Below are 27858 nucleotides of genomic sequence, written 5' to 3' on the forward strand. Positions count from 1 at the left end.
ATGAGCATGAGGGTCCAAAGTGGTCATTTTCTTGAGGAAGGAACATTTCTGAATGCATAAGAAGACGAGAAGAAAATCCAAGAGTTGGATGGGTCATGGGTGTGACCTAATTAATTTAATTTTCTTTATCAAGACTCAAAAGAAAGCGAGTAGCTAGATGTTGTCTTACTCTCAAGTGCAAGCCGACTCTTAATTCACTTACCCATTATAAGGTAATGCCCTACAATCTATATATAAAATTAATGTCACCTTTTAATCCAGTGCCCTGTTTCTGACTTGGGAATTACATGTTTTTATATTTTATATATTTATCTCTTTCATTATAGGAGATAACATATGAAAAAGATAGATAAAATAAACATATATACCTATTATATGACTTAAAAATTTAAATTATACAATATTTTAAAGATAAATAAGAAGAAAAGTATATTTGTATAGTGCCTATGTTAGTATGTTTAGTGAGAGATAATCTCACGTTAGGGAAATAAAGTCTTGTATGATAAAATATAAAATTTTTGTCCTCTTTATCTATGGTCAATTAATTTGATTAAATATTTCAATTTGTACATAAAATAAAATAAACAATTCACGCGTCAAGGTCTGGTATGTGCACCTACAGTACGGTGGGTCTGGATTCCCTATGGAGATTAGATGATAGTTATTGGAATAGACGGCTGTGATTGGAAGGGAGGCCGGTGAAGGCGATGCTACGTGTGTTTGCCAGGCCAAATGATTTGAAGGAAAAACAGTGTCACTCTCGGCCTTTGACTCTTGTGGAGCTAGCTTGAGAGTCCCCAGGTGTCCACGCACGCGCGCGTGCTGCGTGGGTCCCAGGTTGACTCATCATATTGCTTCTCAGAGGACACACATAGCTCATAAGCATGCTTTAAATCCAATTCTCTTCCTCTTAACTGATTGGCGGTTTAAAAACACATTAAGCTACCAAATAAGATTAAGCATTTATTTATATAATTAATTATTTACAATTTAGTTGAAATAGATTTTGAAATTAGATGTTAAATGAAAACAGCGTAAAGTTAAGGCATTCAACAAATGAACAACCTGTGGTTTGAATGGTTTAAAGATTGCGTTATAGTCTTTCCTCTTTATTTTTTTTTTCTTAGAGAAGATTGACTTGTAGCATATAAAATAAAATCAACTACATCAATTAGTATTTGACCCTTTTAGCAGTCAATATTAGGTTGTGGTCCATTGTATAATGTACAAACTTCTGAAGGAAAAAAAAAAAATTAGGTGGCGGTCCATTATAAAATTTAAGAAAAAAGGAAAAAAAGAAAAAAACACAGTGGAGCTAAGCTATACACACAACTTTATATGATTAATACAGCTAACTAAAATTATTGCACACGTGGGTCGCTGACAAAATTCTTAATTAGTTTGGATCCAATTGCTAACTGTGATCGGTATAATCACTGTCAAAATATATAGATTGCTTCATTGCATATATTATTAAGGAAAGCAGCTGCAGAAACTCAACTCATGGATCTGACCTAACATGCCTTTTGAAATTTAATGTGCAAAGTCAGCTGCTTTTTCTGAAGCATTTTAGATGGTTCATCCAACACAACATCACTGGCTGTCTGTACAAGTACTGATCAAATCTTCAACATATATGGGCCGTAAGACTGCGTTTTGCTTATTAATTAATTAGTTGATGCAAACACTTTTTTAAACCTAGATTCCTAGGTCCGAGAGAATATTTACAGTAGGAGCATTGTATGTAATACTGTCAAATTTAAAAATAAAAAATCTATACTTTGGTAAGGAAAAATATGAAGCGTCAACATTTAAGAATTAAAATTATTTACATGGTTGAGTTTTCTATCACAGGAAAATACTTTTTTAATTTTTAAATTTGATATTTTGATGAATTCTTTTTTAATAATAAAATTTAAATTTGTGAATCACTGTTGAATCTATCGTATAATATTTAAATTTATACTAAGGCTAGCTAACTACTCTTGATTAAATTTGGCATCACAGAATATTCATTTTGTGGTCCTTAGTAGACTACTCCTTAGTCTAAAGGTAACTGTTTCTTGTATTAATATTTGTAGTACTAGACTACTAGTACATGATCAGCGACAAATTTGATGATGTTCTCAATTGACTCTTCGATTCAGGGGATCCAAATGTGGAAATTAATATCAGACTTCCATTGTGGAAAAATTGAGCTGCAGATTAATTGCCAAGTCAACCACTAGTAGCTGACTTAAAGAGTACGTTTAGAGCCATCTTCTTCCTTTCCTTCCTAACTAGTCCCAGACTTGTTGGCTTAAGATCCTTATCCTTTTGATCTTTTTGGTGACATAAACTTCTGGTTGGACCATAATTTTGGTGTATCACATTGACACGGTATAATTTGTTATCTGATATAAAAGAGGGTAGAGTGAAATATATTATCTTGTATGCATGGTGTATTTGTTGGACCAGCCTATGAGGCTATAACCATGCATACTAGAAGTACCACTGGATAATTCGGTACTTTTAATTTGGATCAATTTTCACTTTAGTCTCCAATTCATTACACCAATTAAAATCTTTAAATCCTAATGTTAAGTAGTGGTGTTATAACCCTACAGGCAAGCATCATATGCGAATTCGATCAACGTAATAAGTGGAAAATCTTTATACTTGATTGGTAGCGGTAACTTATTATTATATATTATAATAAGTATTTAAAACTGCGAAAACAAAATGAAAAGCCACCCAAACTATATTCATTTTTTTTTTTGGCCAAGCACCCAAACTATATTAATTAAGGACCCCAAAATAACAATATCCTGGCCTTAATTAATTTGTCCACTGAATTACATTTAGCCTATAATATGAATCCAAGGTCTATAAGTGCATGATATATGGTCTCAAACAAGCTAGAGAACATTTAGAGCATTCACCTTATATGATGCAGACAAATTTAAGATGAAGAATACGTACATATCCTAATAGAAAAAAAGTAAATTCATCAACATTTAATGATCAGAAATGATCTATATAACATGTTATAGCATCTGTATAACATGCGATAGGTGTATATATATATTGTAGAGTTTTTCCTCAATTAAATACAATTTGAAATTGCAAGTGGGCTTAAAAAGTGAGCGTGACGCGCCTGTGGTGGCTCCCGGGGTTAGAAACATAGAGCTGAGAACTTGAGAAGCGTAACTCATAATCATATACGTGGTCCTTGTAGTCCCCCTTTGTTCCTAATCTTAAGATTAATCTTGGACTTTACATTATTATTCTAAAACCCACAACAACTGTCAACCGTCCGATTGCAACAAAAGAAATTAAAAAATAAGTAGGTTATTCGTCCAAAAAGGACCAAAACAGTGATGTGGCAGTCAGATCAAATACCATCATCATCATCCTACTACCACCACATCCCTTTAGTCATAAGAAACACGAATTTTCCACACAAAAAATCATAAAACACAGAATAATTGAAACTATTGAAAAAAAAAAAAAGCAAGAGAGAAGGTATAAGAAAAATGGATAACATTAGAAGAATAATAATAAGAAAAATACAATAATGAGTTGAAAGCTAAAAGAAAAGCCAAAGAAAATTCGATCCAGAATGCTCTCTTTCTCTCTCTCTAATATGTCCAATCATCCCCTGGAAGAAATGTCAACCGGATTCTCGTAAATAATTTGCACTGTCCGTACTAACCCTGAGACCCTAACCTTTTGATATTCACATATATATAATTTGCAAGATTGCAGTTCATATTTCATAGTTGCTAGTTGCTAGCTATCAGCCTCCCTCCTAAATATATAGTACGTGACCCCAAATACACAAAGAGAGAGCGAGCTAGCAACTGAGCAAGGAAGAGAAGTAGAAAGCTAGATTAAGTTTATTTAATACTAGCTTGATCGAGATTTGGGGTATGGCGGAGGAGTTTCAGGGCGGGATTTGCGGCGGCAACTGGTGGGCTACTTCATCGAGACATGCGCTGGTGGCGGCGTCGCCATGTTCGGTGGGTTTTAATGATCATATGGGGATGAGCTTTGGGTGCCTCAACGATCTTGACATGGTGGACATCAAGGCAAGGACGACGTCGTCTGGTTGTGGTGAGATAATTAACAACAACACTACAATATCATCAGTTGCTGTCTCGGTTTCTGATCATCATAGCTCTAACAATATTGGTTTTGATCATCAATCGCATAATACTGAGTGTGCTAGTGGTAGCGCTAGTAATTTGATTGATTCCACCTTGCAAATGATAGGTTTTGGTCTTTCATCATCAACTGCACCCTCTGATTTCATCAACCAAGCTAATTTGCTCATGTAAGTTAATGAATTTATTTGCTCCAGCTAGCTTAATTAATTCGATCTCTTAGTTAAAATCCTTAGCTTATCTTATATACATATATATATTATTCTTGTGCAGTAGTCGCAGTAGTGGAAGAGGTGAGAGCAATTTTCATTCCATGGTGAATGAAGATATGGGTACCAAGTTGAACTATGAACAAGAAACCTCAAGACATGATCAAATCCAAAAGGATTGGAGCCCCAAGAGTACTTTCTCAGGCGTCGTAGGTGCTGATGACGATGATAAAGATTCCTCTACAATTAATGGTTTCAAATTCAAGCCCATGAATCAAGAATTATCTAATTTTGACCGAGGCTCGTCTAATTCATCTGGGTTCCCTATAAGCTCATCAGCCATGGCAAACTCGTATGGCTTCCCCTCATCAACATTGTTGCAAAGCCTACTCGAATCTGAACTAGTTGTACCCCAAACCCAACAATCACTCTTCAACACCCACCCAATGAGCTATTCTTCTTCAGCTGATCCAAATTATGGGGCGCCTAATAATCCAAATGACTTATTATTATCACCGACGACTTCTAGTACTTCGAATTGGCCCAGATTATACTCTCCCAGCAGCTGCCTAAGACCCACCTCACAGCTGCAGCCACCGAAGCAACAAGTGCCTGCAGGCGGCAGCTGCGGCCATGGCTTGCACTTTTCCAATAATACCCCCTTCTGGAATGCCTCTGCAAGTACTGGTCTTTTTCCCTCAGCATCACAATCACAATATACAGCACCTGCAGCATTTGAGCACAAACCCAATTCCGGCCACAACTTTATTACCAAGGTACGTAACTAATTAAACATGTATTATTTGTACACATTAATTAATTAAACATATGCTAGCTAGCATATATTATTTGTTCATGACTAGTTAGGGTACGTTTTTGAGGCTAATCATTTGAATATTGAAATCTCAGACCAACACCAATGAACATGTTCAAGACTCAAGCTCCATTGTAAAGAAAAGTGGCAGCAGCTCATCTTGTGAAGTACCTGTATTCAAAAGAGCTCGAATCGAAACACCTTCACCCTTACCAACTTTTAAGGTACAATACTACGACACATCCCTTCAAGCTTTTTGCATCCACGAGGTAGCTAGCTTTTTCTTTAATTCTAAAGTTAATGATTTTTATTTATTTTTCTGCTGTTATTAGGTTAGGAAAGAGAAGCTTGGGGACCGAATCACTGCCCTCCAGCAATTGGTTTCGCCTTTCGGAAAGGTGAAGTTTAATTTTGGAGTTTGCTTTCATCTAATTTTTAATTTCAAACAGTACATGATTGAGGAAAGAAAAAACTTTACTTTACTGGAGCTTGATGAATCCTTTTTGTTCTTTTTTGATCTTTTGCAGACTGATACAGCTTCTGTGCTCCACGAGGCTATTGAGTACATCAAATTCCTCCACGATCAAGTCAGTGTATGTTCCATTCATTTTTTTTTTTCCTTCTTCTTTTTTTGTTTTTTTTTTTTTGTCAGAATTAATTATTATATTGAAATATTTTAAAATAGGAAATTAAACCCTAGCTAGCATCCTCAAACACATGCAATTAGAAACAATATATGTTCTGATGTAAGTTTTGTGCATGTATTTAAATAATTTCAGGTTTTAAGTACTCCATATATGAAAAATGGAGGTCTCATGCAACAGCAACAGCAGGGAATTACATGTGATCATAATAAAATGGAGGCAGAAGGAGGAGGAGGAAAGCAGCAAGATTTAAAAAGCCGGGGACTGTGTTTGGTTCCGATTTCAAGCACATTCCCGGTTGCTAATGAGACCACAGCTGATTTTTGGACACCAACATTTGGAGCAACTTTCAGGTGATCGAAGAAGGTCGAGGGAGCCAATATTAATTAACTACTTAATTAATTAATTAATTAATTAATATGTAGTTAGTTAGAGGTGGGTTCGATCGGAACAGGAACAGGTGCTAAATTGAGCGGAGATTGACAATATTGGTTTAATTAGGGCAGGGATAGTACGTTGTTATCTTTGTTGTTGACAAAGCTGAATTTAGCAGATATGGGAGATAAGGAGCCTTTTGTTCCTGTTCATGTATGTTCCCAGGGGTGGGGTGGCACCGCCTTTTGTTTTATTATCTCGGAGATCAGAGAAAAACAAATAAAAGCGATATTTATTGTATAATTGTAAATTGTATTTCATTTATTATATATAATATATATATATATATATATTGTTGTTCAAGAACAGGTAGCTAGCTAGTTTGGAACTTAGAAGAGCAAAATGATGATGAGTGTGAGGGAGTAGTGGAGGTTATTTGATTGGCGTTTTAACTTTTTCATTTGTTTTCTTTTTTGGTCGAAACTTTTTCATTTGTTTATATGTTTGGGGAAGAGATGTGGTAGTGGGAATTAGTCAGAGGGCGGCCCACTATTCCTGCTTTTAGGGTTTCTGCTCGATCATCACTCATCATATCATCAGATCGATAGATATTTTAACATCATACAGATCGATCAGATATTCAGATATGTGCATGCGCGAGTGCATGTCTTTGCGCGCGTGTAAAACCATCGAGCCATTGTATATATATGTATATATATCCTTATATATAGATGCATCCATGATGCCAAAGCAGACCTCCTTCTTAATTTGCTGGTCACACATTTCGACACCAAGCTACTCTCTCATCTCTTCCTTTCAATATTGGGTTATTGATCTTACTAGGTGATATTAATATTGGGATTTTCACCCACTCATGTTTACGTCCATATATATCCACCGCGGGTTCTTTTGTTCACAAACACGAATTAAAAATATAGTAAATTAAGAAAACCACCCTCAAACTCATATTTATCCCATTAAAACTCTTTTTTTTTTTTTTTTTTTTTCATGTGTTAGATCCTTTAACCAATTGTCAACTCATCCACTTTCCATAAATATATTTTCTAGTCAACATTTTTTTTAAATTCAGATTTTGTAAATTTCTTTTATGCCATCAACTACATATTAGACGTTTTTATTTTTTATTTGACAATTGACTATATAATTTTGAAAACAGTTATTGCTACTCCTTAAATTAATTTTGGTGCTTTTATTGTTAATAATGGTGATCCTACCCGTAATAAATAACCACAATAATGACTCAAGAAACAAATTAATGACGAGTTAATTACACTTACACCCTTTAAGATTTATTGTCTTTTCACATACACCCCTGGGGTTTCAATAATTACACATACACCTCATGAGGTTTTAAAACTGTTACATATAACCCCTACAAGAAAAAAAATAAATAAAAAAGAAAATATTTGTATTCAGGTTGAACCTTATACCTTGAATAATCTTATTAGGCTATTTAATCCTTTAACATGCTTTTTGCATAATTTCTCATCATTTTCATCTCACTATAGGGGGTTATATGTAATAGTTTTAAAACTTCAGGGGGTGTATGTGTAATTATTGAAATCTCAGGGGGTGTATGTGAAAAGTGTAAGTGTAATTAACTCAATTAATGACCTTGAAAAATTATAAAAGATATTTATTTTCAAGCGGTGGTCAAACATAAACAAACTCCAAATAATTTATTTAAAAATATTAACGTATATATATATATTATAAACTAATAAAGAACCTACACATACAATTAAATTAGAAATATGTAATAAGGAACCTGCAATTACAAAATATACTACAACTAAGACACCTACACTAGTAAATTTTAGCAATTATATATATATATATACAGGCTCCTTCTGTTGAGGTATACCTCAACTTATTTATGTTGAGGTATACCCTGTTGGGCCCCACAAGAGTCGTTTTGTGTTGATTCGAACCGTTTAATTTTTACATCTCCATAAATAGATCATCCTTGCAAAAAATTAGCTAAATCGGAAATCATTTGCCTATCTAACTTTGATCAAATAAATGGACGAACCAAATATATTCGATGAAACCGTCCATTTGTTTTATCAAAGTTAGATAGGCAAATGATTTTCGATTTGGCTAATTTTTGCAAGGATGATCTGTCAATGAAGATGATCCTTGCGAACGGTTCGGATCGACACAAAACGACTCGTGTGGGCCCCAACAAGGTCATACCTCAACATAAATAAGTTGAGGTATACCTCAACTTATTTATGTTGAGGTATGACCTTGTTGGGGGGCCCACACGAGTCGTTTTGTGTCGATCTGAACCGTTCAATTTTTACATCTCCATAGATAGATAATACTTGCAAAAAATTAGCCAACTCGGAAATCATTTGCCTATTTAACTTTCATCAAATAAATTGACGAATCAAATATTTTCGATGAAACCGTCCATTTGGTTTATCAAAGTTAGATAGGCAAATACTTTCTGATTTGGCTAATTTTTGGCAAGGATGATCTATCAATGAAGATGATCCTTGCGAACGGTTCAGATCGACACAAAACGACTTGTGTGGGCCCCAACAAGGTTATACCTCAACATAAATAAGTTGAGGTATACCTCAACAGAAGGAGCCTATATATATATATATATACAATATATATATAGAGGAGGAGTGCTCTAAAACTAACTCGTTAACAAATTAATACGAAGCTAACCATACTTTTGGGACCACCACATAACTAATCTCATAATCCGAACCATCAATTATTTAGGTCATACTTCCCCAAGCATTTTTGTATATATTAACTTACTAACAAGTTAGTTTTAGAGCACTGCATAATGTTAGTTTTAGAGCACTGCATTAGTTAGTAAATTAATACAAAACTAACTATCCTATTGGGACCACTGCATAATGTAATCTCAAAATCCGAACCGTATATTTTTTAGGCCCTACTTCAAAGATCATCCCTGTAAAAAATCTTCAAAATCAGAAGTCATTTAGTCATTTGATTATAACAACAACAATTTCTATGCTTTTATCCAAAACACTGATCGTCTATTTATTTGATCTGAATTATATGACTACATGATTTCCGATTTAGTTGATTTTTTGCAATGATGATCTTTGAAGTATAACCTAAATAATTGACGGTTCGGATTATGAGATTAGTTATGTAGTGGTCCTAAAAGCATGGTTAGCTTCGTATTAATTTACTAACCAGTTAGTTTTAGAGCACTCCTCTATATATATATTAATTATGTACTTTATCTTTATAAGAATTCATGTTCATATATATATATATGTGTGTGTGTGTATATCTTATATATTGAACCTACACCAACATTTTGAAATATACTACTAAAAACCTACAGCAAAAAACCTACATTATTTAATAAGGACCTACATTAAGATTATTTAATAAGGAACCTACATTTAATGAAAATACAATAGCTAATACACCTGTAACATCAGGCAAAAAACAAAATACTCCTACAACATAAAAACTCACATATCCCTAATAAAAATAAAACACTCACATATCTATAATAAAAAAATAGTGCTACTATTCCCACCCCCATGTCTTATTTTTCACCCACCCTATAATTACACCCCTTTTAAAATTTTAAGAAATAACAATCTTCTTTTTCCACCCCCTAATGTCCCTAAAATACCCTTACTAATAAATACTCTTTCCACCAAATTTCTTTCTCTATATTTTCTTTCTTCTATAAACCCTAAACTCTATTCACCCACCAAATTTGGAACTCATATACAACCTCAAACATACTTTTAGATCAAATAGGAAGAGAGTGAGAGAGGAGGGGGCAAGGTTAAATCAACCCATAAATTGTAACTTTGTAATGTGCCCAAAAACTTTTATGTTAGGGTGAGATTGTGAATAAGAGAATAAATCAAACAAAACAATTAAAAAAATAAGGGGAATTTGAGAATATGAATGATTGAGACAAAATCATATATTGAAAACAATATCTTAGAGTTAGATTGTGAATAAATCTCTAGAAGAAAAGAAATTATTATTCATGAATCCAAAGTGGTTTTCCTTGTAGATTAAAGTGTGGAATATGAAGAGAAGATGAATGAGTTTAGGTGGGTGTAGAGAAGTGGGTGGATAAAGTATCTTTTTGTTTACATAAGTCTTTAGAGGTCATTTCGCAAAAATTAAACAAGTGATTAATATTTTTATAAAGTGGTGGGTGAGAAAATAAGGCATAGGGATGGGAATAGCAGCACTCTAAAAAAAACTCACATATCGATTACTTTCTATATTTAAATATGAACAATCATAATTCTAGTAATTTAATGATTCTCTATAATTTAGTGAATTTTTAGAGAAAGAAATCTGAAATCAACATTAATTACATAATGGCAAAACTTGTAAATAATAGGAAACTAATGAATTGTGATTATCCTACGTGGTGTAGGATTTCAAATATGGGCTTTAATTAGCTATTAAAAATATAATAATGGTGTTAGACTCTATAAAAAATTAGTTTAAAGGGCTAATATCCTAATATTCCTTAAAAAAATTGAAATCATCAACCTTTTATAGACATTATTAATTTGAGACTAACATAGTATATATAAATATATAATAGATATATAAAATATTTTGGGAGTTCTCAATTTTTTTGGGCCTCAAGGCCACCCTTTCCAGATCAGATACACAAACTTTCAGTGCATTAGAATGACTCTTTAACATTACATGCATGAGTAAAGATAGACTTTATTTTCTATTAAACTATTGGATAGAGAATGACTCCTTAACCTATTATACTGTATGATTAGCTATTCTAAGAATCCATATATGTATACATGCATATATGCATGTATGTATGTTTGTGTTGATTATCTCTAGCTAGCTTCTAAGAATCCTTAATATTATTATCCTTGATAACAACAAGAATTAACCAGCTCAGTTGATGACTTAATCATTTTGCATTTTTTGTGTTCCATTTACTTGGAACTTCTGTCAAAGCAATTAAGCATAGTGTGATCAAAGTTTTCCACACTTTTCCCAACATGAACAGTAGCAGATGTCTCACTATATATGGTTACTTTGACAAGATCATGGCTGATTTACATTAATGCAACTATGGAAGTGCATGATATAGAGCAAATTAAAGAAATTTCTTGTAAGCATCCATGTATGATATATATATATATATATGTATTTGAAAATCCCAAAACAAGATATAAACATACATTTTTTTTGGACTAAGATATAAACATTTATACATTTTTTTTTTGGACTAAGATATAAACATATATATATTGCGCGCTAGTCATTGTTGGCTGAAGTTGCTTTGAACAAATTCCAAATTAATTTTAGACTAAAGGCAAGGCAAAGCATGTATAGAAAACTAAACATGAAGAGCTATAGCCTAATTAAGTGTGCAAAACCCAAGAGGCTTAAAATTGAAGAGTCCCAAATTAAAGGATGACTAATCATGAGAGAAAATAAAGAAGGTACTTTAATGGTTAAAATGTGTTGATTGGTATCTCTTTGGCGCCCACTTTATCTCTTTCTTTTTGTGACTTGTGAATTGTGAATTGATCGGCGGATACTTTGAAGCATCGGGATCAGTACCTTTTGCTCTCTCGATATTATTTGTGGTCTGGAGTACTCCATTGAATTCAATTCCTTAATTAACTTCTTAAGCTTGGTATATATATATATGGACCTATGGTACTATATCTCTCAATATATATATAATATGCATGGTTTACTTATTAAAAGAAGAAACATAAAAGGAATACTTAAAAGGAAAGCATCTAAGCATCATTGCGATTTTAATAAAGTAAATGTATGACTTCCAGCAATTACAATCCTTACTTTAACGGAATACTTCTTCTTTTTTCTTGTTTTGGCAAATCAATGGAAAACTCTACTTTTGTCTTGTGCTTGACGTTTTCCAGCTTAAAAAGGCTTATTTCTTTCTGCCTGCAACTTTGAATCTTTATCTTCCAGCCACCCATTTACACATTAATTAAGCTCTTAATAAAATGAAGTTGAAATTTTAAATACGAAAACTTTTATAATATAGCCACTTCATGTCATGTAATCACATTTTTGAGTCTTGACTGTTGAATGTTGACGGATTTACTTTTCTTATTCTAAAAAATATAGATTTTCTACTATTAAATATGAATGTATGACATGTGGTTGTAATGTAGATGTTCTTTGAAATACCCCTTACTATGCATGTCGCACCCACCATAGATATCCTTAATTTTGAAGCCAAGAGATAGGTTATTTTCTCATCTCTCCTCTCTAGCTAGGAAGATCTCCAAGATTCAATTGGAATTATGGGGAAGGCGTTTCAAGTGATTTACGGCCCATGAGGCCCACATAATCTTTTGGATATTAGGCTCACTCCGTTTCATCGATCTGGGCTCATATATGTAAACTTTTCTCCAAGTTACCATTATATGATTTAGATGACCTTTATGAACCATCATGATCTATCAAGATAAAATGAGATTTATAAAGCATGTGTGAGAGAGTATAAAATGAAAATTCCTCTAAAAACCATTGTCAAATCGATATAAAACAAGTAACAACAAATATATTCCACAAAGCACATATTATTCTTTACGAAAACATGATTACATGAAGTTGGGAACTGAAAATTCCGGAATGGGAATTTTAAAAAAATAAGGAAAAAGAAAAAAATTGTGCAAGTATATATATAGAATGCTAAACAGAGATTGTATACTGGGTCATAATCAAACAGTCCCCTTAAGCTTCTTTGCAATGCCTGCAAAGTACTTTCCCTGGTGGAAAGCTTGCTGTAGTTCTAGCTCAGAGGGTTGTCTGGTGCCATCCCCAGCATAAGTTCCTGCACCATAGGGGCTGCCACCCTTCACCTTCTCCATCTCAAACATGCCAGCTCCAAATGTGTATCCAATAGGCACAAACACCATCCCATGGTGAACAAGCTGAGTAATGGCTGTCAAGCTGCACAGTTTCAAGCAGAACAAAAACAGGACCGAAATCACATTTCGAATTTTTTAAGTAAAAGTGTAAAACTGCAATGCAGTAGGGAAAGAGTGATGAACAAAAATGAAGAAATTCCTTTCTTTTTTTCTTATTCATCTCAGACCAAAAATAAAAACTTAACAAAGAGCAAGACTTGTTAGAAAAAAAACTTACGGGGTAGTCTCTTGTCCACCTCCTTGAGATCCAGTGCTGTAGAAAATGCCTGCAGGCTTGCCTGAAAGTTGTTGTGTTCTCCATAAACCCCCAGTTGCATCTAAAAATGCTTTAAATTGTGCAGCCATCATTCCAAATCTGGTAGGGAAACCGAAAAGTAGCCCATCAGCCTCAGCAAGCTCATTGGGTGAAATGATAGGTACTTCACTCTTTGGTGGTGCACCCATCTTTCCGAGAACCTCATCTGGCAGTGTCTCTGGTACCTGTAGGGGACAGATATATGGAATGAGGCAATCACATTCAATTTTTGCAGGGGAAAAACCGATATCCCTTTCAAAGACAAAGTACCAGATTACTATGAAGCAGAAGGTCCCAGTAAAAGAATTTATCATATTAAATCTTTTTGTATACTTACTCAACTCAGTTTAGCCTTTATCCCAAAACCAAATGATAGTCTAAATGATTTTTCAACAGCCTGCAACAAACATTGTGAGGTTGAAGAAAGATAGCAACTCTGCACATCTATGTATGCTAAAAGCTTAGTTTCTAAGCATAAAGGCATCGCATACTAGACATTTTAAGAAACATGTACAGTTGTACACTTAGAAACCATTACATCAGAAATGGTAGTCTCACAGTCAGAAAATCAACTCAATGGTGTGCCAAAATCATTTAGGGATGCTTATGTTTTGTTCAAAGGGGTAACAACAAGGCAAACCATTTCCTAGGATTACTTGCTTAGAACAGGATTAATGAACCATATCCGAAGGATATAAAATCCCCAAAGCAGGTCAGCAAGCTAAAAAAAAAAAAAAATTAAATCCTCAAAACTAATATTAAAGGTGCAAAACCCTGGGTAACACACATATTGAAACTTCACTAACTCTATTGTTAACTTCATTATAATTCTTTCAAACTAAGTTGAATTCATTAAAAACTATATTTCAAAAATTGTTGTCAATATTCTGGCTAAAAGATGCTTTCTGTAGCTTTGATAATGGATATTGTGTCAATTATGAAAAATGAAGGACAAGTTTTTCGCACCTGCCATAGTTTGGCTTCTACTCCTTCCACAGATGCAGCTCCTTTTTGTATCTCTTCAGCCAGCTTCTCGACATGTCCATACATAGAATAGTAACTGTAACATGCATTGGAGGGTTTTACAAATGTACTTAAATTTGTGCTAGTATATAACATGTGACAATCAATGTTTCAATGTAATAATCTTCCTGCGAACCAGAAAGGTTACTTAATTTTGTGCCTTAAATTGTAGATGGCATTCTCTGAATACATGATATACTGAAAGAACAAAGAAAGCTCGGTGTTAAATTATTGAATTCTTGGGTAAAAAAGAAGTTCAGTAGGACTACAAAGATAATTATATCACTTTCACAGGGCCATAAATAAACTTGGATGGTTTAAGTGTTCCATATATTGTTTCACAAAAGTGTAAAATTGAAGAAATGCAAAACAGTTCAGAAGCCAATCCATAACCGCTAAAAGCCAAGCCAATATGCATATCAATATGGACAGAGAACCAATCTCAGTAATGATGCGTTCCGGGACCACACACAAAGCAGAAAAGCAGAGGCTTGCGTTTCTCTCTTGGTTATGATTTCAAAAAGTAGGTCAAGTTTCACAATCACTTTTTCCAGGTGTTGCTTATGGTTAACAGCACAGTGTCCGTAACATTAAGCCTTTCAATTTGTTCCAATTACTAATCCTCCTTTTCTAGAAAATCTACAAATACATAGCGTAATGTTCAGCCACAAATGACACTTGCATGCATCAATCAAGCATGTCAAAAAGCAAAGAAAGACTGTTTCCCCCACCCCAAAAACAAGGAAAAAATAATAAATAAAAGAAATAACGTAAATAACTAAACCCCCCAAGAACACAAGCTAGACGCTTTACACTTTTAACTGCAACCTCAATTTTCTCTGTGACCAGATAAATTTCGATCTTTCAATCTGTTTTTTTCCCTAATCTTTTTATCGCTGGATGATAAACAGGAAGAAAATGGCATCTCAATCCCAAAATATAATTAAAAAAAAAAAAGGAATTATATGAAAGATTTGTAATTCATTAAATTTGACTGTGCATGCAAGAGGAATTCTCCCAAATTTTTTTTTTTTTATTTGTTGGTTTTGTTGGGGGGGGGGGGGGGGGGGGGGGGAGCATGACTGCATGAGATTGTTCTAAAGCAGATTAAGGAAACAAATTAACACCATGGCCACAAAAAAAAAAAAAAAAAAAAAAAAAGGGAAACAAATTAACACTCCCAAGTGAATTAACACAATTACTGAAACCTTAGCAGCTGCTTAGCTGCTTACATTCAAAAGAAAGAGAGCCTTTTGGAAGTAGAAGATTATTTACAATTAAATCTTCCATATAATATTCTTCCCAATAACGGGTTAATACAATTGGGTTAAAAGAACCCAGTCCAAATTGAACACCAACTCCAACAAAATGCCAATCTTTTCAATTACTTCATTCACAACAGCTCATCCCATCACCTCCCAAGAAGCAAACTGAACCAACCCAGAAATGTTTTCATTTTTATTGACCAAAGATCATATTTCATACTCACTTAAGTTAATGAAAGCAATAAAACCCAGAAATCATACATGGAGAGCAACTAAAAAGTAAAAACAATGTCCTCTACTTTAATTACGCACTAACAGATATTGATTCAGCACTCAGCACCCAGAGGGAGATAGAGTGGGAGAGAAGACTTACACAATGTAGACTTTGGTGGCCATTGATGGAAGAAACGTTGTGTCTGTGTCTTTCTTTGTGTATGCGCTTTGTGCTTTGGAGCAATATGTTGTTAGTGAATGAAACGTTGACAGGGGTGCACGAACAGGGGGGACCCTATTTATAACGCAAGTGATCCTCAGCTTTGTGTATTAGTATATAATAAACACTGTAATTAGTCCTATGTTTTCATGGAAATGATGGAATTAAGTACTTTGTTAATGGGAACTTATTGCATCATTAGTGGGTAAATATTTCTATTTCTTGACACGCAATACATCTTGTATATATTGTTGGTGTCATGTCCATAATCATTTAAAAAAGAATTAATTATTATTTTAATATTCAAATTATTAACTTTTTGGAGTAAACTCTATTTTACGTTTATGTGTTTTAAATCGAAAACATATTTGTTCTCTGTGTTTAAAAATTATCAATTTGGTACCTGTGTTTGATACATTTTGAACATTGTGGATAAAGTACTACAAAATCAAAATCAATAGTTAATTGGTGTAGTTGGTGTGCTTGTATGTAGTATTATTGAGTGTATTTTTTTAAAGATAGGATATCATGTATTATTGCAATTTGAGGGAAATTAAAGGCCAGTAGCTTCTGTATATAACTATGAGGTATGCACCTCATCCTCCTTTACAGTTGATTATTGGATATGATCATAGGAATGGAAGGGAATGGAAACAAGAAGAAAAATATATTTGATAGATGATGACCTGGAACACTAAGAGTTGCGGCCAATACTAGCAATGAAAAACCCAGAAGATTCAAGGTTACCAAAAGTCAGAGCCATATCTTTTTGTTTGTTTTATTATTATTATTTTAATTAGGGGGAGAGGATCGAAGTTAAGTACAGACAGAGTAATTTTATAACTCTTCCAACCAAACTACTCCAATAACTGCGGGCCAACCTACATATCTACATGCATGTTGTAAATATCAATTCTTGTACTATATAGTTTGGAACATTTTTTGATGACATGTTGTGGACTATTGAGATAAATGGTTGAATTAATAATTTTGATTCATGATGCAATATAAGGTGGAAGTTAGAAAGAGAAACTCTTGCATACAATCGTTGTATACAACTGTGTTTTTACAAAATTGGTCACATAACAATCATGTAATATAGCGCTTTTACAAAATTGATTATATAACTTATCATGTAAAATAATGATCCATCCTTTAAAAAGGATTGCATGCCAAGATTTTCTCAATTTTTTCTATTTAATGAGGAGGTGTAGGCTAGTTGCAATTCAAACCAATTAATGAGAAAGGGTGTGTGGTCAAACCATTTATGATGGAGTGATCGCTTTGAGTTTGAGTGCCCTTATGCAAATTGAATGGGCAATGTGAGAATGTCCCTTTTATTATTGCTTTATGTGTCTAACAACTACCTCAACTTTATGGTCAAATGAAGATTAGGAAAGGGAGAGTGCAGGATGCTTAAAGGCTATAAATGAAATGATTTTGGCATGAAAATGTGGCGAGGCCAAATGATGAGTGTTTGCATTAAAACTTGCTCTCATTGTTTGTGTGTTTGGAGGAACACCGGCCAGAAAGGCCATCAATGGCTCTTGTCTTGAAGCGTGCTTCTCTTCTTAATACTAACCATCCATCATTCCATTCCATGCCCTCTATTTCATCCAGTTTACGCATTTACAGTAACACTATGCCATTATTATTATTATTGTTAATTATAATAACTTAACCATAATGACATATATGCCCACACAGGCATGAGTAGGAGAAATCTCCCATCATGACATGGCCCCTCCCATCATATGAGAGAGAGAGAGAGAGAGAGAGAGAGAGAGAGAGACCCCATTTGATTTTTCTATTGGAAAAGGGCCACCTGAAACTTCTACCACGCAATAATGGCTTGGCTTTTGTCGGGATAGAATTGTCTTTTTACAACACAAGCTATCTTCCCTGTTCAATGCTTGCTGGGGTTCACTGTTCAGAAGGCACAACCACACAATATAGCAGTAGTGTAGTAGCACAGTAGCTAGATGCCTTAGATGAGTTGGTTTGGTCAACCATAAAAACTGCCCCATTCAAAGGGTTCATGTCATTGTCAGCTCCACTCCACCCACTACTTTATGTTTAACAATCTTTGATGATTCTTTTGAAATTTTCCATTATAAACATGCAAATGTTCACAAATTATAATCATGAATCAAGTCCATTACATCCCGTACGTAGGTCTGTGAACCTTAACCAGTTATTGGACCTAATTCTAGCATTACCCAATTCGATAAAAGAAAAAGAAAAAAGAAAAATTCATGAATTCAATGTGCCTAGCTGGGCCATAAAATGTATGTGTTCCTATCTCAACACTGAAGTGATAAAGGCCCTTTTAAAAGGTCCAATGCTGGTTTGGTTCTCACAACTAGCCCAGAAAGGGTGGCATGTCAGGGTAACAATTCAGGCCTCACAGTTGGTTCACTTTCACCAAGTGCTATGTACACTCTGGTGCCAAACCAGAACCAGATTTGTTTTAAATTGCTGCAGAGGAATCTCCCATCCCATTGGAGGTCCTCAGAATTTATTTTACAACTTCTGTCTACTTCCTTACTCAAGTAAAAATGATTGGTCAACTTGAGTTTCTTTCTTTGTGGAAGCAAGAAAAGAAGAGAAAAAGCAAGAAATAATATATTAAAGTGATTAACCCTCATAGCGATTAATGAATAAAATAACTAGGGAGAAATCTCATCTTTTTTTATTGAAAAAAATCAAACCCTTAACTTATCATAATCTTAACATATTTCTTCACCCTCCCTCACCACACAGGCCAACTCCCAAACCTAACTCCGAAAGCTGGTTATTTTGTCAATCCACCATTTTAGTATTCAATTAAAAAGAGTAATTGCCCCTCCAAAGTTCCCTTCAAGCAAGCAACACTCAATCCTACCAAAATTTCCAACACCGACACGACTATCATGTGTCAATTTCATACTAATTTTGTTTCAGCTGTTAGGTTGTCGTTTCCACAACTACAACCTTCTCCAAGATAAGAGTATGATTCTACTTTTATTGTTTGTGATGTCTATCCATTACATATACATTTAAAATCATGAATGTGTAAGAAGGCCGGCAGTGACTGCTCCACTTAAGATATATTTATCATTCATTAAATACTCAGCGGGCCCTTTAAAAAAAAAAAAGAGAAAAAAATAATTTTAGTCTCTGTGTTATACTCCGAAAACATATTCAGTCCTTGTGACATTTGGTCATTGTATTTTATATTATTTGCAATCTTAGAACAGTTGGTACTAAACATGAAATTCTTTCTCAAATTGAAATTAATAACTTGCTTATACTTGTGATCTCAATAATTTTGGGCCAAAAATCATGTTTGTAACCTTCAATTTGATTTTCAAATAAAAATTTAAAGAAATCTCAAACTTATAGTTCAAACCCAAAATTTTGTAACCCTCAATTTCTTGAGCAAATAAATACAAAAATGAAAATTGAAGTTAGTTTTAAAAAACCCATAAGATGGTCCTTCAATCACCCAACAAAAATTTTCTTAAAAACAAATTGATAATTTATTCCCAAATTGAAATTTTGAGTTTTTTAAAATTGTCCTAAAATTGCAAAGAATATAAAACATAAGGACCAAATGTGGAGTTTTGAAACCGTTTGAAACCACAGGGACAAAATTTGTTTTATGAGTAAAACACACGGACCAAAAACGTTTTTTTTTCCCCAAAAAAATATAAAAAAAGGTCAACTTTGAGTACTAGAGGCGGCTCTGTGCATCAAATTATTTAAGAAGCCTCCATGCTGCTTCAAATCAAATGGCAGATGAATAAAAATTAATTATCAAATTAGAAGAATGGAAGAATCAAACCTTAAATAACCTACCAGAGTACCAGGTTATGGCCGGAAAAAAGGGGACTACCAGGTACCAACCAACCAAACAGGGGCAGCTGACCAAGGAGCCTTGTATCAGATAAACCCACATCACTTGCAGAGTATCTGGCTTTTAAGCAACCCCACAAACAACTCTATACTTGATTTCTTTCAGTAATTGTAGGGCTGAAAATGAATACAATAAAATGGAAGCCATCCATACCTTACAATTTAGTTATGAAACCAATTCTCACTTTCTATTTGAGTATGCCTGAATTCATGCTGAGCACCAGATATGCAAAGAGCCTCCATTGTCAAGGCAAAAAAGATAATAAAATGCTGCACCCAATTCGGCATTCATTATCTGTTCACATAATAGATATGCAGCTGATTTCCAGCACACAGCATTATTAGAATAAAGCTCAAGAATGCCGAATCACCAATCTTCAATATTGCCAAGATCATAATATATCTGGACATTAGCTAATTTGGCTGAGAAAAAACATCAAAATCAGTCAAAATTCATAGGTATCAAATCATCTGAGTCTGAGATGCGAGACTTGAGTATGTTCAATGCAGCAATCAGAACATAAACAAGAGGCCATCCTAGAAAAGGTCATTGCCTATGCCTGAAAACTCTGAAGGATAACAAAGAACCTAACATGTTTGACATAGTAACACGCAAATGTTAAGGAGATTACTGTTACATCAAATTAAAAGGACCAAATAAAAAATGCCAAACAAAAAATTCCCTTGAATTCAGAAGCAGTGGATGGAAACCCTAAAATTCACAAAGCTCTATATTCCATGTGAATTTTTCCCACAACAGCAACTCACATCAATGAATAAAAAGACATTATGGCTTAAGCCTACAATAGAGAGAGCAATATTTTGGATTTTACATCAAATCCTATATTTGCAGGAACAAATTTGGAAAGAAAGCTAAGTATTACAAAAAAGACAACACAAAAAATATAGACAAGTTGACGTCTACCCTACTGGCCTTAAGCATATGCCTTCTAAAATTGTTTTCATACGAATTGGTGCCAGCTTTTAAGACGTAAAATTACTGTCATACACACACCAGATTTAAAGTTATCTTGCAATCACTCTGCACACAATTGCAATGTTTAATAACATGGCATATGAACCATAACTTAAAAAAAGTAAAGGCAACTGGTGGTAGTCTTCAAACTGAATACGAGAGCAATAGTTTACGATAGCTGGCTTAGCTGCTGCCCCTGGATACTGAGTATACCCACATAAGAAGTAGGCAAAGTTAGAAATAAAGACATGATCATGCAGTCTCACATCAATGAATAAAAGAGCCCAAACTGAAAATCTGTCAATTGTAAAAGAATGTTTTTAAATATAACTAGGTAAGGAGAATCCAATAAACTTCTACAATGTTTTCAAAATCTTTAAAATGAAATTCCTGTTCTATATTCTTGGCCAAACGAAAATTCTATTCCATGCTCTTGTATTCCATTCATAATCAAAATATACCAAAAGATAAGAATCATGTGAGACGTAAAGCACACAAAGCACCCATCTCTTAGTTTCTTCATTTATGCATGCTTAAGAAGCTAGGATTACATCATGTATCATTAATTGCTCCTCAAATTGAAACTGTGCTTAAGTAAGAAGCATCTTCAGAAATCATGCTTGACTCATGCATGATCATAAAAAAAATATGGCAGTCCACGAGAAACAAGTAGGGCCGCTATTCAAGAGGAAGGCATGAGAACAACCAGAAAGGCCTCTGATTGGAAATGTGAAAGCATTCATTTGTGTACACATGACAAACATAATCATCACAACGACCAACCATATATACTCAATACATTCAAATCCAAGACAGTTGCACCGGAAAACTTGTATAGTATACTTTTCTTTTCTAACCTTCTTGATTTCATCATTTCTAAAAAAGGGCAATTCGCCAAACTTTTCCTTACTTTCTACAATCCTAAACATAAAATAGAGTTCCATAGCATAAAAATACATTAGTACAACGATCAGTGGATCCGAAAGCTATGAGCTTGGCATGGAAGTATCTAAGATAGTACAGAGGCTTCATTTCTGGGAAACCAATAACATTCTATAAGCTGAGACAAATTCCCTTTCAGATAACCAATTTGAAACTTTCATGATACAAGCACTTAACAACAGAAAGCTAGCTCATTTGTGTACTCTTTATTTAGAATGTACAAGATACAAAGAACCATATCCCAACAAAAATCTAAATCCTTTTTGTGTACATTAACTATCCCAACAAAAGTAGAAACAATAAACAAAAAATCCAACTCACCTCCACTCTAACCCGCAAAATCGACCACTTCTCGGACTTTGATCCGTAAAAATCACCTCATGGAATGGTTCCCGCTAAGAACCTGAATCAAATTTGAAGCATTTTTTCGTATCTTTTCATTATTATCTTCAACCAAACCAACACAAATAGCCAAAACCCCTTCTTTTCTCGCTTCTGCACGCATTTGTTCGCTAAAAGAACAGAGTGAATTCAATGTAAGCAGCCCATATTGAACTCCCCTAGAGCTCCCATTCTCTAAAACCCTCACTAAAATCCTCAGGCACCCACAAAACCTCTCCATCTCTTCTCTACCTTCCTTGCACTTTGCCAAAAGACCCAGAACTTCGACGGCTCGTTCGAGGCCCGAATCCGCAATTCGGATCAAAATCGACACCGCCCCACATTCCACGGCCCGCCGCCGATTATCCGGGTACGAACAGATGGCGTAAAGCGCAGTGGCCGCCTCTTTCTTCTCTCGGCCTTTGCCGTCGCGAAGAAGCGAAACCAGAGCCCGAATTGCATATGGGTATGCTCCGATTGTGGCCTTGTTGACCTCCACGACGGCCAAGCTCGTCAGCATCGTCGCCGCCACGGCTCTGCTATTGGGCGACCCACCTTGCAGCACCGCAACAATTCGAGCAATTGCTCCCTCAGCTACAAGACCCACTTTGTTATCGTCGTCCAAGCTGACATTTAGCAACAAAGTCAGCGCCTTTTCTTGAAGACCCGGCTCGTCCGAGTCGACACACTTGAGGACGGCCGAGACGGCGCCTGACTCGGTCAGCTTGGCGCGAAACGCAGCGTCGCGTTTCGAGAGGCGAGTGAGCTGGTCGAGCGATTCAAGCTTGGACTCGAGGGTTGAAGCTGCAGATGTTAGCGTAGAGATTAGGGTTTGAGGTTGGGATTGGCGTTGCTGGTGGTGGTGGTGGTTATGGTGGTTTTGCTGCAATTTGGGAGGGGAGAGGAGGGTATAATTGGAAATTAGGCTGCGGAGGGCGTGGTTGGGGATTAAGGAAGGGTGTTCAGGGAGGGGCAGTTTGGTAATTGGGCAGGTACGGTGGCCGGCGTCGAGCCAGCGTTGGATGTTGGCCCGGTCAAAGGTGTGACCCGAAGAGAGTATAACAGGGTCGGTCATTATTTCCAGCGAAATCGGGCACTTGAAATCATCCGGGAACTGAGTCGCCATTTCTCTACTCAGCTCGCGTCACTCCTGAATCAATGGAAGGGGGTTTACGAGGTTTTCTGGTTCTGCTACCTGCTGTGCTGGTATTGTGTGTTTGAGACTTCGAGACTTTAGAGAGAGAGAGAGAGACTTTCATCACCAAATCCTATACTCGGAATTCTATTACACTTACGAAATTACAATAACACCCTTGCACCTTTCTTCTTCAAGGGCTTTTTCTATTTGGCTAGTGTAAACTTCTATGTAAAGCCGTAAAGGTGTCTACACATCCGTTGTCTTTTATCTCTCTCTCTCTCTCTCTCTCTCTCTCTCTCTCAGCATATAATGTAACACGTGATTAGAAAAATAGATAGATATATTTATAATTTAGAATACAATAATGCTAGTTGTCCCACATTTTTTTTCCCATATTTGTATCCCACATGATGTGTCATTACTTTACTGGAAGAGTATTTCCTTTTTCTTTTTTAGATTTTATTTTTTAATTTTTAGTGTCCAATGTATGAATGCCATGTAAGATGGTATGAAATTGTGGTATAAAAATGTGGTAAGTGTAGCATTACTGTTTAGAATAAGTGTCGTTTTATTTCTTAGATTATTGCTCTTGTATTAATTTGTTATTCAGACTTCTAATTTAAAAAATTAAGATATTTAATTTTTTAAATTTTACTAATTAAAGTAATTTTATCAATTTACTCGATAAATATCAACAAATGATGAGCACGTGACTACTATTTTTCTGTCAATAAGAACTTTTTGTGATGGAGATTTAACTTTGTGTTAGGCCTCACCAAAAAGCCCAAGGCCCGAAGCCCACCCGAAGCCCGCCCGGCCCATTAGGCCCGAAGCCCGATTTGGCCCGAAAATTGGGCCGGCCCGGCCCGGCCCGAAAGTCTCTTGGGTTGGGCTTGGGCCATCCCCTTGAAGCCCATGGGCCGCCCGAAGCCCGCCCGTTTAGGCCCGCCCAAAGCCCGGCCCAAAGCCCGACCCAAAGCCCAATTTGGAAATCATAACATATTTAATAGGTTTTTTGTTTGTTTACTATAATAAATTATTAATATGCTTATTAAGTTATTATATAATACTATAATGTTAGTAAATAGTAATAGTGTAAACTATGTAATACCATAAATAATAAAGTAATAAACTTTTAAAATTATATACAACATTACAAGTATAATAAAATATAAATGTATATGTGTATATACAACTTTTATAATACAAGTATAATTAAAGTTATTAAACCACAATTGTCATTTCATTAATTCAACGATCTGAACCGTTCATTTTCTATTTTCATAGTCAAAGATCATCTTTACAAAAAATCGGCTAAATCGGAATTCATCTACCCATTCGATTATCATTAGAAAAACCACGATCGTTCATTAATTCGACCACCGTTACATTTAGAAAAATCACTTTTACATTTTCGATTAAGCTAATTTTTTGCAAGAATTCTCTTTGAGTGGAGAACTAAAACTTGAACGGTTCGGATCGTTGAAAACAAGATCGATATGTGAGCTTCTACATATAAATACATTTGAAGAGTATAATTCTAATAATTTTCCGTTGAAACCTTATTGTTTCCATAATTATGAAGACCACAACGTGATTTCAACAATCTGACCTGTTCATTTTCTATATTCATAGTCAAAGATCATCAGTACAAAAAATCGGCTAAATCGAAATTCATCTACCCATTCGATGATCATTAGAAAAACCACAATCGTTCATTAATTTGACCACCATTATGTCACTTTTACATCTCCGATTGAGCTAATTTTTTGCACAAATTATCTTTGAGTGAGGAACCTAAAATTTAAACGGTTTGGATCATTGACAACACAATTGCATCGTTTGTTTATAAAAATATGTAATAAAATATATAATAATATATATGTACATTTATGTTTTATTATAGTTGTAATGTTGTATATAATTTTAAAAGTTTATTATTTATGGTATTACACTATTACTAACATAATAGTATTATATAATAACTTAATAAGTATATTAATAATTTATTGAAGTAAATAAACGAAAGAGCTATTAAATATGTTATGATTCACAAACTTGACAAATAAACTAGTCAGCTCAGTTGGTTGAGAGTTGAAGCTTGTTATGTGAGGTCTCATGTTCAAATCACAATATAGCCAAAATCCTTTTTTTTTTTTTTGAAGATATATGTGTCTAAATAGGCTTTGGGCCCATTTTGGGCCGCCCGTTCGGGCCTAGCCCGGCCCGGCCCTCCAAGCCCGCAAGCCAAAGCCCGATGGGCGGGCCTTGGGCTTGTGTATTAAAGCCCAAGCCCGGCCCGGCCCGGCCCGAAAGCCCTATTGGGCTTCTATAATTCAAGCCCGAGCCCGGCCCGGCCCATTGCCGACCCCTACTTTGTGTAAACAAAACTTTAGATGGAAAGCGAGTAAATTCATAAAATTACCTCAATTGGCAAAATTAAAAAGTCAAGTATCTTAATTTTTTAAATTGGAAGTTTGAAGAGCAAACTGATATAAATGCAATAGTGTGAAGAGCAAAATGACATTTATCTCTTATAATTTTATATTGTTAAGGCTAATATGAGTTTAAATTTTGAATGGACAACTCAGAATTATTTACACTTACACACTTTGAGATTTATCGTCTTTTTACATACACTTTTTGAAGTTTCAAAACTGTTGCATATAACCCTTGCAAGAGAAAACAATAAATAAACAAAGAAAAAGATATTTGTATTGAGGTTGGACTTTACATATTGAGTAATCTTATTAGGTCATTCCACCCCCTTAACATGTTTTTTTGTATACATTCTCATCATTTTTCATCTCACTGTAGGGGGTTTTGTGCAACAGTTTTAAAACCTCAGGGGGTGTATGTGTAATTTTGAAACCCTAAGGGATATATGTGAAAATACGATAAACCTCAGAAAGTGTAAGTGTAAATAACTCGGACAACTTATTAGGGGTGAATACAGTTCGACTTGGTTTGGTTTTTTTCAAACTAAAATCGACTAATCCATTTTTTGTCGTTTTAGTTTAGTCGATATGAACGATTTGGAGAGAGAGAGAGAGAGAGAGAGAGAGAGAGAGAGAGAGAGAGAGAGAGCAATTAAATAAAGAATAAAACAAGGGAGGGATTAAATATGAATGAGAAAAAAATATGAGTAAATTAAATAAATTAAGAGAAGTTGGAAGTAATAAAAGGTGATTGAGACATTAGTTAAAAGATGAGAAGGGATGAAAGGAAATAAATATCCAATAGTTATAATAAAATTAAGGGGTTTTTTTTTTTAAATAAATAAATAAATTCAGATCTAGAACCCATTAAACCACCCGGTCAGGTTGCAAAAAATTGGTACTAAATCGGTCTTTTGTCAAAATCTCAGTGGCTTTGGGGGTTGGGTTTTGGGGGAAGATGTGGTCGTCGAGGGGGGGACAGCGGTATTTTAATAAAATTTTGATGATTTCGTTTTGATAATATTTCAAAATTAAAAAAAATGGAAATTTAAGAAATTTAATTCTATGATTCGGTTTAAGTAATTTACAAATAATTCAAAGTTTCAAACTAGTTTGATTTGATTTAAAACTCAATAAATTATTTTATATTTAAAACCCGAACCAAACTTCTCCAAACAAATTGATTTGATCAGTTTAATTGTTTAAATACTCACACCTATAACTCACGTGGCGTTTGGAGCTCAAATGACTCTAATACCCTCGCAAGTTGCTCTTGACTTTTATCACGGAAAATTAATGAGACGGCCGGGTCGTGTCGGTTACCAAAGGGTACGGAGCGGGGGACTTCTTTTTAGTTTTCAAAGGCGGAAAGTCATCATTCCCTCTGCTTTTTTCCTTAACGACGCGAAAGGTCATGTCTTTGGCAGATGCTGCAGAGGGGTATTTTGGGAAATTACATTTCAGCTTCGTATCTAACGGTCCTTTGGTTTTAATCGCTGTCACGGGAAACCCTCTACAGTTACCCTGCTATGGAAGCATGGAATCAATTACTCCCTACCTAATTACTTTTGGTATAAATACTTGAATGCCCCTGTAATTAAAGTCAATGTTGCTGGCCAAAATAATACCTACTTGGAATCCACATGGAAAATGAATTTCTACCTGTTTTGTTTTTTACTTTGCTCTCCATTCGAGTTATGAATTTCTAAATTGCTCTGTTTTTTTTTTTTTTAATTTTGGAATTGAATTAATAAAAGAACGATAAAAGTATAATGCCTTATTTGGTTGACAGAAGTACAGAACAGAATTCTTGGAAAATTAATTTCTATAATTTTTAGAGAGAAGGAAATACATGATTCTCATTCTTATATTTAGTAACATTCAGAAATTTTTTATTTTCATTCTTGTGTTTGATTTGTGTATGAATATCAAATAA

The 27858-nt window shown here is 34.7% G+C and overlaps 3 protein-coding genes across 11 annotated transcripts; 1 reads left to right on the forward strand and 2 right to left on the reverse strand.

Annotated features, from left to right (window-relative positions):
* Positions 1–3592: 3592 nt before the first annotated feature.
* Positions 3593–6489, forward strand: LOC147298670 (uncharacterized). 5 transcript variants are annotated; one of them, XM_086241065.1, is made up of 7 exons: positions 3595–4095; positions 4255–4315; positions 4422–5130; positions 5264–5392; positions 5501–5566; positions 5696–5761; positions 5948–6489. In XM_086241065.1, the coding sequence occupies exons 1-7, from the start codon at positions 3912–3914 to the stop codon at positions 6167–6169; spliced, it is 1437 nt and encodes a 478-aa protein (XP_086097191.1). In that variant the 5' UTR covers positions 3595–3911; the 3' UTR covers positions 6170–6489. The 5 variants fall into 5 exon arrangements, with proteins under 5 accessions (XP_086097179.1, XP_086097174.1, XP_086097191.1 ...); XM_086241059.1 differs by having other exon boundaries at positions 3596–4095; positions 4419–5130; XM_086241053.1 differs by having other exon boundaries at positions 3593–4315; positions 4419–5130; positions 5696–5755.
* Positions 6490–12744: 6255 nt separating this feature from the next.
* Positions 12745–16230, reverse strand: LOC147298671 (NAD(P)H dehydrogenase (quinone) FQR1-like). The gene is made up of 4 exons (XM_086237179.1): positions 16091–16230; positions 14396–14489; positions 13352–13614; positions 12745–13156 (listed from the first exon to the last, which is right to left on the reverse strand). The coding sequence occupies exons 1-4, from the start codon at positions 16111–16113 to the stop codon at positions 12925–12927; spliced, it is 612 nt and encodes a 203-aa protein (XP_086093305.1). The 5' UTR covers positions 16114–16230; the 3' UTR covers positions 12745–12924.
* Positions 16231–19884: 3654 nt separating this feature from the next.
* PUB8 (plant U-box 8) lies at positions 19885–23660 on the reverse strand. Of its 5 annotated transcripts, none has more exons than XR_015123763.1 (2): positions 22287–23660; positions 19885–20470 (listed from the first exon to the last, which is right to left on the reverse strand). XR_015123763.1 is itself a non-coding variant. In XM_086253172.1 (1 exon), exon 1 carries the CDS (start codon positions 23470–23472, stop codon positions 22339–22341), a length of 1134 nt encoding a protein of 377 aa, XP_086109298.1. In that variant the 5' UTR covers positions 23473–23659; the 3' UTR covers positions 22138–22338. The 5 variants fall into 5 exon arrangements, 1 of the variants encoding a protein (XP_086109298.1); XR_015123768.1 differs by lacking the exon at positions 19885–20470 and adding an exon at positions 20805–20847; XR_015123765.1 differs by lacking the exon at positions 19885–20470 and adding an exon at positions 20857–21219.
* Between the last annotated feature and the right edge of the window lie 4198 nt (positions 23661–27858).

Source organism: Dryas octopetala, chromosome 1, assembly GCF_963921425.1.
Source record: "Dryas octopetala chromosome 1, drDryOcto1.1, whole genome shotgun sequence".
In the NCBI taxonomy this organism is placed as follows: domain Eukaryota; kingdom Viridiplantae; phylum Streptophyta; class Magnoliopsida; order Rosales; family Rosaceae; genus Dryas; species Dryas octopetala.